Source organism: Neopelma chrysocephalum, unplaced genomic scaffold, assembly GCF_003984885.1.
Source record: "Neopelma chrysocephalum unplaced genomic scaffold, ASM398488v2 Primary Assembly neopelma1_42, whole genome shotgun sequence".
NCBI lineage: Eukaryota > Metazoa > Chordata > Aves > Passeriformes > Pipridae > Neopelma > Neopelma chrysocephalum.
Genome location: NW_020897700.1, coordinates 7,179,708 through 7,197,543, shown reverse-complemented (window position 1 = coordinate 7,197,543; position 17,836 = coordinate 7,179,708). Strand labels below are relative to the sequence as shown.

General features: G+C 35.1%; 1 protein-coding gene across 9 annotated transcripts in view; it reads right to left on the bottom strand.

The window, feature by feature from the left end:
- The window catches only part of FAT1 (FAT atypical cadherin 1), a 107,645-nt gene that overhangs the window by 62,425 nt on the left and 27,384 nt on the right, over positions 1-17,836 (bottom strand). For all 9 annotated transcript variants that reach the window (XR_003533171.1, XM_027676540.1, XM_027676541.1 and 6 more), the window contains exon 3: positions 7,385-7,699. Coding sequence is in view for 8 of the 9 variants with exons in the window: in XM_027676540.1 (XP_027532341.1) it covers positions 7,385-7,699 (315 nt within the window). In the remaining variant the exon portion in view is untranslated. The remainder of the gene's footprint in view (positions 1-7,384; positions 7,700-17,836) is intronic.

Here is a 17,836-nt window from a genome sequence, read left to right as displayed (position 1 = left end):
AAATAGCTGCCTCTATTATAGGAAAATTTCTGTCTTTTCAAATGCTAAATCCCTAAATATTGTAGTGAGTGGATACGAAGATATTGCTAGAAATTTCACAGATACAAACTTGTTCTCCCAGTTACAAAGAAAAAAAGACCAGGTTGAAAACCACTACTCTAGTAGCACTGAAGTGCTTTAAACAATATTTAAAAATAAAAATAAAAGTAGCTTTTTGCAGAATTAAACTCTCCAATCGTATGTATATATAAACTTTCATGTAGTCATGTAGCCCTCTGTGGCTGCAGGAGTTTAAAAAACATTTGAGTTAATTCTAGTCACATATTCAGTAAAGCTAAAGAAAAAAAAATCTGTTTTAGAGACAGTGTAATCAAATACTTCACTTTCTCTGCATGTGAGAGGTAAACAGTTGGGCACATGGAAGCTGCTACATATGCTTTGAGCTGTGTGACATGAGTGAACAATAATTGAGCTTGGCATTGTTTGCCAGCTACAGAAGTTACAAGAACAATTTCAGCATTTGGAACTTTATTTAACTTTAAATCACATAAGCTTGCAATGTAGTAATACTGGTTTTATTCAAGTTCCAAAATATTACGTCAGTTGGGATTAAAACCCTCAAGTAGTTAAACAACAAAGATTTCCTTTGTTAAAATGAAGCCAATACTACTGTGCGGTCACTGGGCCTTCACTTCCTTACTAAGTAATTCTCCAGTGTTATCGGAAACCCACGGAAGTTGTTTGCAGCTGTGCCCATTTCCTATTTCACTTCAGTGTCCAAATCAGACAGATACACGTGCACACAGAGACAGACACAGATGCTGCTTTAAAGGTTACTGAGTAAAACGCACAAGATAGAGTATGTACTGAAATGGGCTATCACTCAAAGTGTCTGCTGAAATGTCCTATTCTAACATCCTTATCTAAATGGACTAACTTCTATACCATAGGATTACTACTTTTGTCAAAGGAATGCCCATAGCATTCTCATAGTAATACCAAAGCGCTTCATACATGAATTAATGCATCTTTACAGCGCTCCCAAGCAATTAGATCATACAATTATTTCTGGCTTACACCTGCAAAGCCTAAGTATGGGAAAATTAACAACTTAAAGTTAATTTTGCTGTTCTCCTGTCCAGGTTGTGAACCCAAGCCTACTTTTCAGAAGGACACATCATTTTCATTCCAAGTTTCATTAAAAGCATAGAAAGCATATACAATAAGCATTTCTGCAAAGCTGACTCAAAATTGTTACATGGAGCAATACCAAGTACCTCCCTTCCTCTTGCTATTATTGTTTTAAATTTCTAAAATAAGGCATGACTTCTCGAGCAAGTGTTTTTTACTATCCAACCCTGATTCCCTTGCCAAGCCAAATCTGGTTGGTACAATAAATATAACAGAAGTCCTGGGGAAGTGGAAAGGAGCATACCAATTGGGCAAAAAGATGAAATTATTTCTAGCCCAAATATATGGGCAAGGCAATCCAAAAAGAGTACAAGGGTCTTCCCTGGCCCTGTATGAATACCTGTTTAGGATTCCATTTTCTTGCTCAGTAAGAATAAGAAGAGCTGGAACTCTGCACTATGCAAGTGCAGATTTTCCATTCTAATGCTCACATGGCCATTTGCAAGTCAGTATAAGCTTCTTTCAACCATCTTAACTCAGCAATCTTTGAGATATTAATCATACAAAGCCTGTATCTTTAAGTAGCAGCCATACTTTAAAAAACATGGCATGGCAAAACTGTTACATCCATATGGACACTGATACAGACTCTCAGGGAATTGCTGTCCTTTTGCTTAGAGAGAGTTCAGCCTAATGGCTCTAGTTCTGCAGCAATTAAGAATGTTCTGTTTCCATGTTTTATGACTTTATATGACTTGTTGAGTTGTTATTGTTGGTCAGTTAAAGGTGAATACCTTTCCTTTAATTTCACATGATGTTTTTGCCATGATTTATAGAATAAAGATAGAAGAAAAGTACAAAACACAGAAAACAATGATAGGAAAAGAATTTGGTTGACAATGTCATTCTGGGGAATTGTAAGTATACATTTTAAATTGGGGAGCTAGTTTGCATACTACTCACACAGTTCTTACTGGGTGAACAAAAAAGCTCATATTTAATGCGTGCCCCACTCTCCTGTCTCAGACAGAAAGAGATTACATGTTTTGATTAAAAGCTTTTAGTAAAAGGAATAAAATAACTGCCTCTTGAATTGACACTAACAGATCCATTCCTAAATGGTTAATTCAAATAGAATGGAAATTATATAATTATAATTCATAAACTCAAAAATGTACACTTATATACAATGGTATTGTCAGCTATTACCAGTAAATGCCATACTAAGTACCTGTTCCACTTTCTCAAAGAATTACTGCAATCCTGCTATCAACTGTCATGCTTCCAATACTCCTCCTCAAAAGCAAAAAAGCAAATTAAAATATTATATAATATGAAAGAATAAAAGGTGGGGAAAAAAAAAAATTTCTCCACTTAGTATGACTGTGTACATGTAAAATAGAAATATTCAGTACTTTAATCTAAACATTACCATATTCAATTGTATTTTGTAAAGACAACCATGGAATTTACACCAGTGATATGTAAAACTTTTCAGTCCCACAATTAGATTGGAGTTGAGTCACTAACTTTTAAGTGAAACAGCTCATTACTTGTTCCTTAAAGCATCCATTTTTTTTGTTCATTTCATTGCTTTCTCAGACAAAACATATCCAAATGCATTCAATGAAATATGGAAACTAGCAAATATGAGTATTTTGATAATTAAGATTCAGTGTCTTTGATCATGTTACAAGGTAATTACAAAAGACAAATACCATAATAGCTCACAAGCAAATAAACCACACCCACAAGAAACAGAAATACTACTACTTTCTATTATATGTACCAGAAAAAGCACTGTACACTGTGAGCTCCAAATCACAAAACCCAGAACTTGTTTACTGTTGTGTAAACCTTTGCTTTACATGAGTGTTGCTAAATCTGCAATCCTTTTCTGAGCCTCAGCGCAATAGCTCTAGAGTTAAGTGCTGGGATTAACCAGACAGTCCCAGGACGTGTTCAGAATAGCTATCAAATTGTGTTCATCTCCTTCCACCTAAACATATTAACGTGAGTTGAAACTTTTCTGTTTTGTCAATTACTTCTGTATTTAATTACAATCTATTTGGCAAGAAGTTATACACATATAAAGTAGTTACCATAACTTAAATGTTTGTCTACAGTTGGGTTTAGATTGAGCATGAAAGTTGTGAGATCAGTCTTTGTTCTAATTCTTTCCCGCAAATATGATTCTACCTGAACAGCTCATATGTACAGCCATTTCTTTGCACTACATCGAAACTCCACAGCTAAAGTAAATGGTATTTCATTTGCTTTAATGAAAGGTCCAGTACATGTGAAAAGATTACAAAATGTCCTGTGATGTACTGTGTTATATATCCTGATCGAAGAAGTGAAACAGCATGCAAAGAAAAACTTAGCAGTGTTTCTTGAACTAAGTTATTTTATAACTATTTAAAATATAAAAGATGTTTTAAAGTGTCAGTGAAGATTTACTGAAGGTGATACTTGGAAACTGATTGCTGTAAGAAGCACACAGATACTACTTCAGCTTAAGTAGTATTTTTGAGAATCAAAATTTTTGAGATCTGTCAATAATTCTTCTTATGAAATCTCTTCTTTCTGTGAAAGATGAACTATATCCTACAAAGGTCCACGTCAGTCAGTTTCTAAAAATTCAGTATTATTGTACAAAGTATTTTACACACACATCTTAGTTTGGAGCCCATAAAATTCTAGAAATGAATTAGGTACTTCAGGAGAACAGAATGCAGTGTTTAACTTGACACACGTTACATGTATGTTGTTGCTATTTATAACATGTATTACTACTATGAGTAGGTTCTAGCCATGGACCACAATACCATTGCTTTAAATTTTATAAAGAGAAAGAAAATGATGGATCCTTGAGATGGAGAAGAGACAATAACACATTGCCATCTAAAACATATTTTTAACATTCACCACATATTTTAACGCTAGCTTTTACTTGACTCAGATGCCATTTCAGTGGCAATTTGCCTTTGGGGATGCACTGCAACACATGCTTTTAAATCTTACTGCCACGTTCAATGTTACAATGGGATACAGTGAAAGGCTTGATTCATATTCCAGCCCTATCTCCTCTGGGGTTGGAAGGGAAATCTGGGGCCGTGTGAAGGTTTCTCTTCCTTTGACAAACACCTTACACAGTGTGATAACCTCACAAGGTCCAACAATGGTAACATACCCACATAAGCAAACAAGAAGGAATTTGATCTCTCCAATTCTAGTCAAATGTACTCTTCAGCTGAGCCCTATTTTAATTAATCAAGGGAGATAAAATACATTGTGTTATAACTAGAGTGATAACTAGTGTCTTTTAAAGTTTTTTTTAACTCCTTAACGTGTCAATCCTAGTGAAAGCACTTTCACTCCAAATAAGAACTATTCAGGTTAAATGTATTTTATTTCCAATAGACAGAAGAGAGACTTGGGAAGTTACAAACCTGATAACTTCAGTCAAAACTCATCTTGACCACTATGTTAGTGCCCACTGCAGACTGACAGTTGCAAACTGAGCATGTACAGCAAAAACAGTACAGCCTATTAGACTGCACAAAATCCCGGGTCCTATTTAATGGGAAGACAACATACTTGAGTTAGCCATTTAATATCTATTGAACTTACTTGACTGCACTCTGGGAACACAACAGAAGCCACTCAAAGAGGATTCCCTTCTCTGCTCTGCCCATCTTTTCTCTTCCCCTCCTGCCTGTGTTTAATATCTCTATCTAGCATTACAACTGTAGCTGTAGCAGACACCAATGAAGGGTGTCAGTGAAGGGTAATTTGAATGGCGCATGATAGGTGAATACCTGCCCCTGTGACTTTAATTATATTGGGGGGGGGGAAATTCTACAGCTGAATATAAATCAGAGGGAGATTCTTTTCTTCTCAGTGTTTGTGTCCTGAAATATAATTACTTCATTATTTTCAGTTGTCCTTTTTTGGTTTTAATACTGAGCTGAGAAGGACTGCTTGCTTCTACGGTATGCATGCTACAATAAAGGCAGGTAAGAAACTCTTGACAGAAAATCTTTATTACTTTTCTCTTAAGTGTTCCTTTCCATGTCACCTTCTAGTGTGTTGGGCTCCCTCAAGGTCCCTTTCTAACATAAATGAGATTGGCAGTAAGCTACTGACATGGAAAACTACAAACTCTGTCTGAAGACAAGTCACAATCGCCCAATGTCCTAATTCTTCCATCCATTAAATAGGAATAAAGATGTTTCTTTATCTCAAAACTCAGCAAGGGAGGCCGCAAGTGCCTTTTTTCAAAACACATTTTGGAAAATGCTGCATAATGATACAGAAAGTTGAAAGGGATAGGAAAGAACCAGAAAAAAAGAGGACGATAAAACAAGCTACAGGAAAATTAAGGACAGAGCAACCAAAAATAGCTGGCCAATTATATACAGTAAAGAATAAATGAATGTAGGTAGTGTTTATGTTCACTTGCAATTTGAATACTGCAGTCACTTAGTTCTTCCCAGGCAACTCTAAGGCAATTTTATTCCTATTTTTATCAGTATTAGCAATGGAGACATCAAGAAAGATCAAAGTAGCAGACAAAAAATCTTTCCAAAATCTTTTCAAACTCAGACATGGTGAGGAAGTAGATAGAAAAGATTTTTTTTTTTTTTACTTTTACATCATGTAAAATGAGAGAAAACAGAGACAGAGAAAAACAAATAAAAAATAAAGCAAACAGTTTAGACTGCGGTTGAATTTTTATTGTTTTACTTCTTCGGCTGTCTTTTTCATAAAACCAACACTCTGTCAATTTAATATTTAGATTCAGGCTTTAACTATGCTAAAGATCTTCTGTTGCTATAGCCATTTCATATGTCTCTCTTGGCAGTACCTTCACAAGCAGATGCAGCACATGCTGACAAAGAAGTTATTGACAGAAATAACCCAAATAACATACCTGTGTTTGCCCTCAGAGCTGTGCTGACACAGCAATTACAGCTGATAGAGCACATAAGTCTTTCATACCCTGAGCTGACATAACTACGAAACAGAATGAAGGTCATAATGCCAATCCAGCCTTCAAAACACACTTTTCACTCCATTTTTGCTCCTTTGAATCGCCCTATGTTCCCTCCATGAATGAGCAAGAGTTAAATTAATATGGCTTCTATTGCTCCCTTTTACTTGCTGGGTTTGTTACAGATTAAAGTAACTCTCTACACCTTTACAGCACCTCTAAACTAAAAATCTCTGAATTGCAAAAAAAAAAATCTGGCTGAGTGAATCAGAAGCATCTCTCATAATTTTTTCTGTGAAATAATACCTAAACACAACATATGAAAAGATAAGCTGTGCCCAAACCAGCAAAATATTATTCAAATAAACAAAGCTCTTCCTTACTGTTAAAAAAGATCTGTGGGAAAACCATCCAGTATATGTATTACTTTTTCTACACTCATTCAGAAGCAAGGGATTGTAGGCAACTCTTACAATGTTTTCAAAATTGCAGTGTAGCTTCAGTTAAGACTGATTATTTTATTTGTTTCCTGTATCTCTCCGCTACACACATTTCAGTATCCACAATTCAGGTACTAAAAGGTTATTTGGTTCTTGTATTTGTATTTTCCTGTTAAAACCTCGGTGTGTTTTTCCTGAAGCTTTCCAAACAACCACTAAACCACTCTTTCTTTTCATTACATAACAACCACTTCTGAAAATTATCTTCCAGATTTTGTTTTTCTTACACCAGCAACAGTTACTTAAGAAGTAAGTCACTTTTGACTGTGGGACAAGTGAGTTTGATGCTAATAAATGCCTTATTTTGCTTAGACTACGACTACCTCCCCCCCACAAAAAAAGAAAAAAAAAAAGACTGACAAAAAACCTCTGCACGAAGTTTTGAAGACTGAGACTGCTAAAACCAATGTGGATGAAACTAAGCTAAAATATGTATTTTTACTGTATATTTACTGCACTACAAAAGCAAATGGACATTGACCAGTCTAGAGTGGAGCTACTCGGAACTAGGCCTTCACAAAACATGCATGATGTTGATGTCAAGTACTTTGAACCAAGTGCTTCACTCTCAAATCCTCTTTCACATGTTTGTATAACTTACTAATATTGGCACAGCCCAAGATACCAGGTTAACTCTAACTATTGTGAAAGCTTGTTTACAATGTTAAATCAAAGATCTTTATTTTATCTGATTTATGTAATTATGCAAATACACTAATTTACTAATACATAAAATAAAACACTGTATTGTACTTACCAGTTTTGGGGTTTATTGAGAAGAATCCCTGTGGATTTCCACTTGTAATCTTGTAGGTTAATTTTTCACTTGAGCTAGAATCTGGATCAAATGCTTCAATCTGAATAACAGATACATCTTTAGGGGAATTTTCCATGACCTCTGGGTAATAAACTGGCTCTGTGGTCTGAGGAGCATTATCATTAACATCCCCAACTTCTACGTAGATTTCAATGAAAGATGATAAAGGCACAACACCTTGGTCTGTTGCATAAACAGTTAACCAGTAATGTGAAGTAGTCTCACGATCCAGGCAATCTGCAGTCTCAATAATACCTGTTTAACAGGAAGAAAGAGAAGTAGAAGATGCCCAATAAATATGCAGAAATGTATAAAAATAGAGTAAGCAACAAGTTTAAATAAATGAATAAATAAAAATGAATACAAGTTCAAAATAACCACCATTGATTCTAAAATCTGTGTTAATATACACAGACAAACATACCAAGGTTAACCCAAAGCTAAAAGAAATAAAATATCAATTCTCAGCAATTATGCATTATATATTAAATCAATAAATTCCTTGATTTCCTTTCCAAAATCCTTTGAAATTTATCAGACTAGTTAACACTATTCATAAAAGTTATTTTGCCTAAAAGATTAAATCTAATGTGTAATTCACAACCTTTTGGGACTTGAATGACCCTCTTTACTTATCAGTGATTATAGTAAATTTTGTATCATATTAAACTACCTGATTTAGATGTCAAATTCTTGAACTGTTTACCATTATACATATTAATGAGCAAATACTTAAATGTGAAAAATTCTTATGTATGTGCTCAAGTGAATTATTCGACTGAACCTTCTTAATGTGCTGATTTACATTCTCTCAAACTTCACAGAAAAGAAAATAAAAATTAACCTTTGTAGCATTAGGACTAACCAATGGCTGCCATTACTTTGGCAATGGAAAGCACCAAAAAAGAGCAAAAATCTTTTCAATCTTACACACATAAAATTAAGGAACAGTTACACAATTCACAAACCTAATAAAAAATCTGTCTGCTGAGCCTATAGGAGATTATCTAAGCCAGAACTCACTAAAGAATTTATCCACTGTGAGGAAATATAACTTTATTTTTATAAGCAGCTTACTCTACAGGTACAGCCATAATATGCACATGTCAAAAAGGTACATAATGTGGTGTAATTGCTATGATGGGGGGAAGAATATTAAATGGGTTCATTGAGCCATGGCACAAAAAACTGATCCAGTCTCTTCTACAGGTTGTCTTGGTTTGAGATATTTTTTAAACAGAACTTAAAATCAACCTGATACATGCCAGGAGGAGGAACAGAGCAAGCCACTCAGTGGAAATTTTGAAGGGCTTTGTCACAGCTCTTACTGTTTGTTATACTGACGTACAGGCCTAATCGGGATTGTAGCCAAGATGAGTCAAACTATCACCATGACAGCCAGTTCTGGACTCTGGATAAAGCCACATAAAGTGACTATGCGTGATGTGGCACTTCTTCTGAGCTCATTTACTTCACACAGATATCTATCTATCTATCTATCTATATGAATACTTTCCATCAGTAAAATAGGACCTCAACAAAACTATGCCACTGTGTTTCCATAGGAGTTCTTCAAGAGAGGAATTAACTAAGTATTGTGTTCTTCACACACTACAGACATGTTTTTTTAATGCATTATACTGGCTGAGCAAAATATTAAGCAATTACTCATTTATTCATTACTTTTTTGCCTTGTGGGAAGCTGCATAAAAATCTGATAAGAATAGTTTAAAATTTTAAGATGTCAATAAGATCACTTTAGAAGGGCTGGAGGGAATAGAATCTAATGCTTAGACCTGCAAAATACTCATTTATAGCATTTCAAGCAACATAGCATTACAGAACTACCACCAGATGTCAGTGTGGAAATCGGTATAACATAGTATCAAAGGCTACAGAACTGGAATAAAAAGGAGGGGCAATGCATTTTCGAAATATACACGCATTACATGCAGTCTATAAAAGTTTTCCTGAAAGCAAACTAGCAGCTTTGTAATTTCCATTTTTATTTTTTGCAGAACAACATCAGCAGCAACTAAGCTCTGGTTAATATTGATATTTTACATTTCCAGTCTCTCTGCCTCAGTATTTATATTTTGTTTGATGGCAGTTTTGCTATTAAAACAAACAAACAAAAAAATCCTATCCAGTAGTCACTGGATTTGTGCCGTGGTTACCTGCACAGTTTCCGCATAAATTTGCCCTTAAAAATGGACACACAGCCTTGAGCACCCAGTTACCTGGATTCTACTTTTGCAACTCACGTTACACCTTTCGCACCTTTCTAGTTCAGCCAAGAGACTTGCTTAAGAGTAAATAAATTTGTTACTTACTGTGGCCTCACTTCTAAACCTAAATGCTGGATGTGGCATACAAGTACTTCATCTTAAGTCTGGGTGGACTCCATGTATGCCTTGGAAAATTCTGTAAAACCTTCATGTCCTACCAAACACAAGACTAGACTGTAATTACCTTTTAGCAAGGCTGCCAGCAATGCTGCTCTATTGCTTGTGATTCGTGCAGAAAAGAGTTATGTGCTGAACAGAGCAACTGTTTTCATTTTACACATCCTGCTTTCTTAACAGGAGCTGCATCAGAAGTGGCAGATTAATTTTAAGATAGCCTTGACTGATTTTAAAGAAAGATAAAAAGAGAATCTTGTGGAAATGAAGCTCTCCTCCTGCAATCGGCTCACCTAACATTTACAAATTCTATCTCCTTAGTTATCAAAGCCTACCTCAAGAAAAAAGAAGTCTGAACCTATTTTGCTTTTGTAGAGTGTCAGTTCTCAAGTGTCCATTCTCTTAAGTCACATACTTCAAAATGGATAAAGGGGAAAAAAGTACCATACAAAAATAACAGTATCTCAAAAAGAAATATGTGAAAAGACTACAGGAATAGTAACTAACACTATGATACAGCATACATGAGCAACTTTATCTTTTGGTTACTTTTTAATTTTAAATTAGATCTGCATATATAATGTTATTTCTGTATATTTTAAACCAGCTTTTGCAGGAATGTCCAATGAAATGGTCTGACAGACCAATGAATGGTCTGATCATCTGATCACTGAAAAAATTATGTAACACAAATCTTTATCCAACAGGGCAGCTCTGGTTTTCAGAATGTCTCAGATTTTCTACAGAGTCATTCACACTTTAAGCATGCATTAGTCAAAGTAACATGAAATCTCATTATTTTTTCATTTTTCTCACATCTCTCGCCCAACAGGTCCTGAATTGTTGGATGAACATTTTTACTCGATGTGCTCTTTATAATTCCAAACTGAAATAGAAAGCATCCAGGAAAAGAATTTTACAATCAGTCAGCTCTGCAAAAATGTCTACCTAACGAACTATTTAACACTAATCAACAGATTAATTCTTGAATGAACTTTTTTTAGAGGCATAAAGGGTACTTAAAAAACCAGTTTAAAATAGACCAAGTAGACAGGTATGCGTATGCAAGTTTGAAAACTTGTATTTGTGGATGGCCCTTCCCTGGCAGTGTTCAAGTCCGGCTTTCTTTGAGCAACCTGGTGTAGCAGAAGGTGCCCCTGCCCATGGGTGGGGTGTGGAAGTAGATGATCATTAAGGTTCCTTCCAACCCAAACCATTCCACAATTCTATCACAGATAAGTGGATTACTTAGACAATATCAAAAATCAAGACTCAAAATAGCATTCCTGCATTATAAAAGCTATGCAAAAGGGAACGGAAAGATAGGGAGAAAAAACTTGCCTTCACCCCTCACACACTGAGGGGGGTGGAGGAAAGGCCACCACACCTAGTTCTCCTTAATCGCTCAAAGCTGCAGGAATGGTGAGGGAAGTCATGGATGGTCTATTAATATGACTCAGCTTTCTTCCTGTTGTTTCCACCCAGCAATAAAATGGAATAGATAACAATCCAGTACACGCATCTAGGGGTGGGGGGAAGCTCTGACTACCAAAACTCGAATTTCTTCTGGTTCTACATAAGCATTTATGTTACAAAACCCAATCAAAACTAAATGCACATAACTGTATGGAGTACTTAGGAGTACTGTCCCCTTTAGTGCTACTGTACAATCTGACCTTACATCAGTAATTACAAAACATCATCCTATTGTCATTACTCTAGTTGAAATTGCTCCTGCTTCTGCAAGTTTAACACTAATTTTTTCCTGATTTTGCTTATGAGAACACTAATAACTTCATCTTTAATTTCTATGCAACAGTAATGAATATAAATGCATGTAAACTTCAGTTGTCTACTATACCTTCTAAAGAACATAATCTCAGAATGTAACTGATTCCTTTTTTTTTTTAAACAAAGATAATGATCATTCTCCTACCAAATCACAGGTCTAGAACCAGTCATTTGTTGATGTGTCAATTTTCTGCTTTTGCAAATGCTGACTATCGTAGCCTATTTTACATGTATGCGCAGTGTAAGACTGTATTCTGTCTGAAAGCCAGCACTCAGCGCTCACGGAGTTCATAAATTCGAAGAGAAATAACAGAACAGTTTTAAGTAAGAGTTAATTTCTTCTAATCTTGCAGTCATCTAGATCCATTAAAATGGTGATCCATATCATCAGTTTCAACAACATATTTTGGCTCCTAGAAACATTTTCTTGTTTTCCTTCCAGTGGTGCAAAGCACATTCAGGGAGTACAGCTTAAATGCCTCTATTATATCTTCAATGCTGTAAAAGCTCAGTTTCTGCTCCAATTCTTCACCCATTCACAGAAAATCTTTAATCATCCAATTTCCCATCCATGCCCTAACACTGAAGCAATTTGGTAATTTTAACTTTTACAAACCATTTGCTTTTTATGTAGCAAGACAAGTAGAGAAATCTTATACCAGAGAATCTTTAGCATGTATGGTAATCCCAAAGACTTGTAAACATTATTGTTCAAAAAATACAGTGAAGTGAGGATTTCAAAAACATTTTTCACTTGACTGGATATGCAATCTTGAAGCCCTTCAGGTAGTCAGGATAAAAAGAAATTCAAATTCAGTCGCTAACTGCCAGAGGGGAGTGCAAAAGTTGCAATATTTCTGAGTCATCTGCAAGGGGTCACCAGAGCTGATTTCATAATATTCATGTCTGAAATTTTAGACTACATATTGTTTCCTCTTGATGCAATAGGACTTTTCTACCAATTTCATTAAAAGAAGGCAAAATTTCTAAGTGAACACCATCGAATAGAATTTGGATAGAACTTAATGTGGAGGAATAGGATGGTTTTTCAATACAGCAAATGAGGAAAAAATCAAAACATTCACTCCACTGTCAACAAGAACCAACATTTCTTCCAATTTAAATTTACAACCCAAGTCACTACAACCAAAATCACTATTAAAAACAGAAATAAAACATAAAAATCCACCTAAAATCTGACAGTCCTACATATGCCAATTCTATCTAATTAACAAATGCTCAAACTATAATACTCCCAATTCCCAGGGATGATCCTCCTTAAGTGTGCTTATCCATGAGAACTCTAATTAACAATATTAACGATTCTGCAATGGAAATCAAAATCAGCAATCATTTCTCAGTAAAGCATGAAAATGCACTTTAGCAGAATTTGCCCTGAGAGTGACATTTGAAACAAACTAAAAGAAATCCCTGGTCTGGAACATGATGCTTGAAATCTGATTATAAAGTCAATTAATCTAACTTCTAATAAGCTCGGCAAATCAAAAAGCTTCTTCAGCTGCTTTAAAAGCAAATGGGAGAGAAGGAAAGGCAGTATTTTAAGAATTTCATGAACAAAAGTTTTGATCAAATATGACCTTCAATGAACAACCAATTCAAATCAAAGTTCTAAAAGCCAGTGGATTAAGCCTGTTATAAACACAGAGGCCTGCTGTCCCTCAATGGCACAAGTCTGCCAACACACCAACCCAGACTGCAACTTTGTCCTGAATTCTAAACAAACAGTAAGTCTCCGCAGGGTAAACTATCACTAAGGCCTCCACAACCTTTTGAATTCAAGATAAAATTGGGGGAAATGCTCAGCACACACTGCAGTTTACTACTAGAATTTCTGCTACCTCTAGATAAGCAGCATGTATTTTCCATAAAGTTCTTAATATTTATGAAATTATCTTTTTATGTGAACAAGGGCCAAAGAACCCCAGCTTCCAGAAGTTTACAGTTCTTCTAGACAAATTTCTGCTTTACATTTTGTGAAACTTTGCTTAGTTGTTGTTAAAACAAGGAAAGAATCACATCAGCCTTGTTGATTAGAGGTTTGGCTGTTTCCTTTTTTAAGTAAATTCTTATTTAATATAATACTGTCATACTTTGGCTTCTAATGTTAAACAAGTCAGAACAGACAGTTTTCAGGTTGTTAGTAAAATCTCCACACTTGCACAGCCAGAATAGGCCAGAAAAACAAAGGCTATTTACAAAGCTGGTGTTTTCCACTTCATTTTTATTTCTGCTCATCTTATTTAAAATAGTATCTATTCTAACAAATACTTTGCCTCTTAGTGCAAGTTAGTGACAGTGCATTTCTTCAGCACTATCCAGATCAAACACAGATGAACACAGAGGACTTCCTTGGCGGACTTCTTGTTCCTATTCATATCTTCTTATATGCTCTGTTTTTCTTAGATTTTTTTCTTAGATTACTACCTACCATGACATGATAAGTATTTTTCTGAGCTGTATGAATACAGAGGCTCTAGTGGAGCTGACAGGATTAAAAAAACCAAAAGCACCACCCAAAAAACCCCAACAAACCAGGAAAGAGCATCTGGCATAGGAGAAGATGAAGTGCTTGTCTGCTTCTCAGCAGTCCCCATAGGCCTTAAAAACGAACACATCCATACTCTTTTGTCCTCCTTTTCCCCCTGAGTAACTTCTAGAGGCACAGTCAAATCAGGACAATTGGCAAGTGCAACACAGTGTGTTCCTGTGTGTTATGCATGGGGTTTCGGGGCGTTTTTTCTTCACTTTATGATTCTTGTCAGAAATGCTAAGAAAAAGTAATGTAACTTGAAAAAAAGAGTTAATTTATTAAAAATTATGGCATCCAGACTCACGACATAAAACAGACTACAGCAGACTGGAGTGCACTATTTACAAGTACTATACCCATCTGTAGTACTAGTAAAAACTGTGATTTTAGTACTAATTGTGGCCAGTATCACAGCTCAGATTTTTTCCACTTTTACAGCAATTGAAAAAAAAATATATTTCTATCTGTGTTTCTGTTAACTTCTCAACTTTCTGATAACTTCTAGCTATCACTATAGTCTTGAAGCAGCAGCCAAGTACAGCTACAACCCTACATGACATTTTATAAATTGAAGGTTTTGAAACATGTAACTCTGTGGAACTCTGAAGAAAAAAATTACTTTTCCCCTGAGGCTGCTGAGCTACTGTAACTCAGGCTTCTACCAAACACCAAGGGACAACTAAGCCTTAAGCCCACTGTTCTTCTAAAGTAGCATCCCATGCTAATGTCAACAAAATTTAATATTATTTGATCAGTCAGGTAATAACCACTTAGTAAAACCAAAATGAAGACAGCACAATATCACACCAGACTTAATTCTACACGAACCAACTATCCTTAAGCACTGAAAATTTCATGTATGTCCTGCCACAGAGACAACGAACTATTCAGTACTTAAATTATTGGCGGAAAAGACCAAAATCTCCATCCTGTGAACTCCTTGAAACAATCTCCTAAAGGAATGGAATGAGATTCCTTTTGCAGAAGTGATATGTCAGCTTTCCATTCTATAAACATGTCAGAATGCCAAGAGAGGCACTGCACTCTTAGCTCTTAAAATATTAAAGACGTGTGGCAGGCAGTGTGAACTTTTAAAAAGCATATACAATCTCTTTTTTAAGAAAAGTAATATTTTTGACAAATAAACTGAGCTGGAAAAGTGCTAGCCTGACTTTTATCACATGTGCACTTTGAACAGGAAGCATTATGTGGTTATGACTCTATGGAACAAAGTGAAAAAGCCACCCAGTGAAATATGATTTGTTCTTCAGCTGCATAGCAATTTAAAGCTTATCACTGACAATGCAAGATACTCACATATCAGACTTCTTATATCTCAAGATTCACAGACTAAACTATACTGTTTCAGAATATAAATAATCCTTGGTTGCAGCCCCAAAGGAGAGCAGAAAGTTTTAGCAACTATTGCTTGCCACTTAATCATACATGAACAAGAGGTGTTCACTGCTTTTCTCTCTCTCCTCTTAATTAGGCATTAATTAGGCACAGCTAGAAAGACTGTAACCTGGCAACAAACCATTGATATTGTGTTTTGCACACCTCAAAGAATTCGGGTGACTTGTTTGCAAACATGTCTGAGGGATATGAATGAATCAGTTATGCACAATTTAGTTTGAAATAGTTTCATTTTTCCTTTTTAACCATTCAGTGATTCTTCTATTTTGCCTAATCTGAATCTTAAATTAACACATTCTGATTTATTTTTTAAATAATTTGGTGGCTTTACCTTTTACATGCATCCTGGTTAACTGCACTTTAATATTAGAAACAAAACAAAACAAAACAAATAAATAAACTAAATCCCACCCCATACAAACCAGCCTTGAAAGAGTCAGTAACAAATTATTTTTGCGGTTACAGAGTTACGATTTTCATATACACCCCAAGAGTCTTTCAGTAATATCATCTAACATATGTCATCAATATAAACATTCCTTCTAATAGTTACAGCTAGTCACATATATTTTACAGCTTTTATACATTAAACATTCAGTAAGTTTCTACACAGCGTTTTTAATGCACATATATATATATACACAGATATATATATATACACAACATTTTTTCTTTATAAGAAAGGTAATGAAAAGCTTAATCTTTACAGTTTTGGGTTCAGAGAATGCACAGGAAAAATTTAACTCAGGAAAAGCTACAAAAAAAAAAAAACTTAAAATAAGCCAAAAGTATATTGGAATTACAAGTCCTTTGTCAGCATCTATAAAGGCAGATTCTGGAAAATTTAATTAAATTTTATTTATAGCACTTTGAAATAGAAAGCTATACACATTTCAAGTTGTGTCTTGTACTACCAGCTGAGAAATCATGCTTAGCTGGGACTGTTAAATAGAAAGCAACTCTTGTTGCTATTTCAAGGACAAATTGCTCCTTTTCTAACAAGTCAAGGCTTAGAAAGTTTCAAGTAAAATCATTATCAGTATCAGCAAGTTGATGAAACTGTAGCAGTTGCAAGACCTTCAAGCATGCCAAGTCCACCATTGCTTGCCCTCTTTTCAGGGACCAGTTCTGGGAGGGGGAAGGGAAAGAACATCACTGCAGACCATATCTGGTTTCTAGAGCACGTAGAAACCACCCTTAACAGAGTATAGGAACCATCATCAGCAAAACAGATTTGAAATTTTAACTAAACAAAACCAAATTGAACAAAGTAAAACCTCAATAATAATAAAATAATGATGTGTTTTATTTGTCAAATGTAACTTCACTGAACTGTCTGGATGTAGTGAAGTATATAGCCAAATCCAGTTTTGCAGCAATATCTAAGTAAATCTGATATTAGCACAAGCTTTCAAAACTTCCCAAATTCCATTTAAAAACCTACTGTATTTCAATGTAAACAATTTCTGTATATGACACCAATGGAACAACTGCACAAGTACTTAGTGAAACAATCAGATACTATCAGTGTCCAGTCAAATCTGTCTCACTTCTGTAAATGCACAGAAAGTTATCAATGCATTTGCTGTAAAATACTTTTTGGGGACAAAAACTTGGCATCCAGAGAGCCCAACATGTGTTCAAATCCAAACTTTGACATGCATCACTTCTGTGCTACGAACATACGGCAGTAATTTGAATTATGTTCAAGTGGAGGGAGAGAGGGTCACTATTGATCTCTGCTACATGCAGCTTATACACCAGGTAGGTACAAAGAGATTTGAAGAAATACAGAATATTCAACAGTTAAGAGTAGCTCTGCCTTAAATAAACCTCTAGAGACAGCACAAAGACTTAGAAGCAAAGACGTTCATAGTTAAAGCTCTACACCAAACCAAGACTGTATTTTAAAAAACTGAGAAAACACATACTTCACATCTTAGTTAAATGGGTGAAGTAGAATAAAAAATGGGGGAAAAAAAAAAGAATTGTAAATAATTAGATGCAGTAACACTTCAACTTCCAGTTGCTACCACATTCCTTTCTGTACATTTGTAAAAAAAAAAAAAGTCAAGTGAATAGAAAACACAGTAATTAGACCATTTATAAAATGAAAAAGTTCTGAAAATATGTTCTTAAAATTGTCTACATAAAATATTATGTCCAGAAATTATGACTCAGTACTAGATAGTCTAGGCTACAAGCAATAAATCTGCTAAGGTCCACAAACAT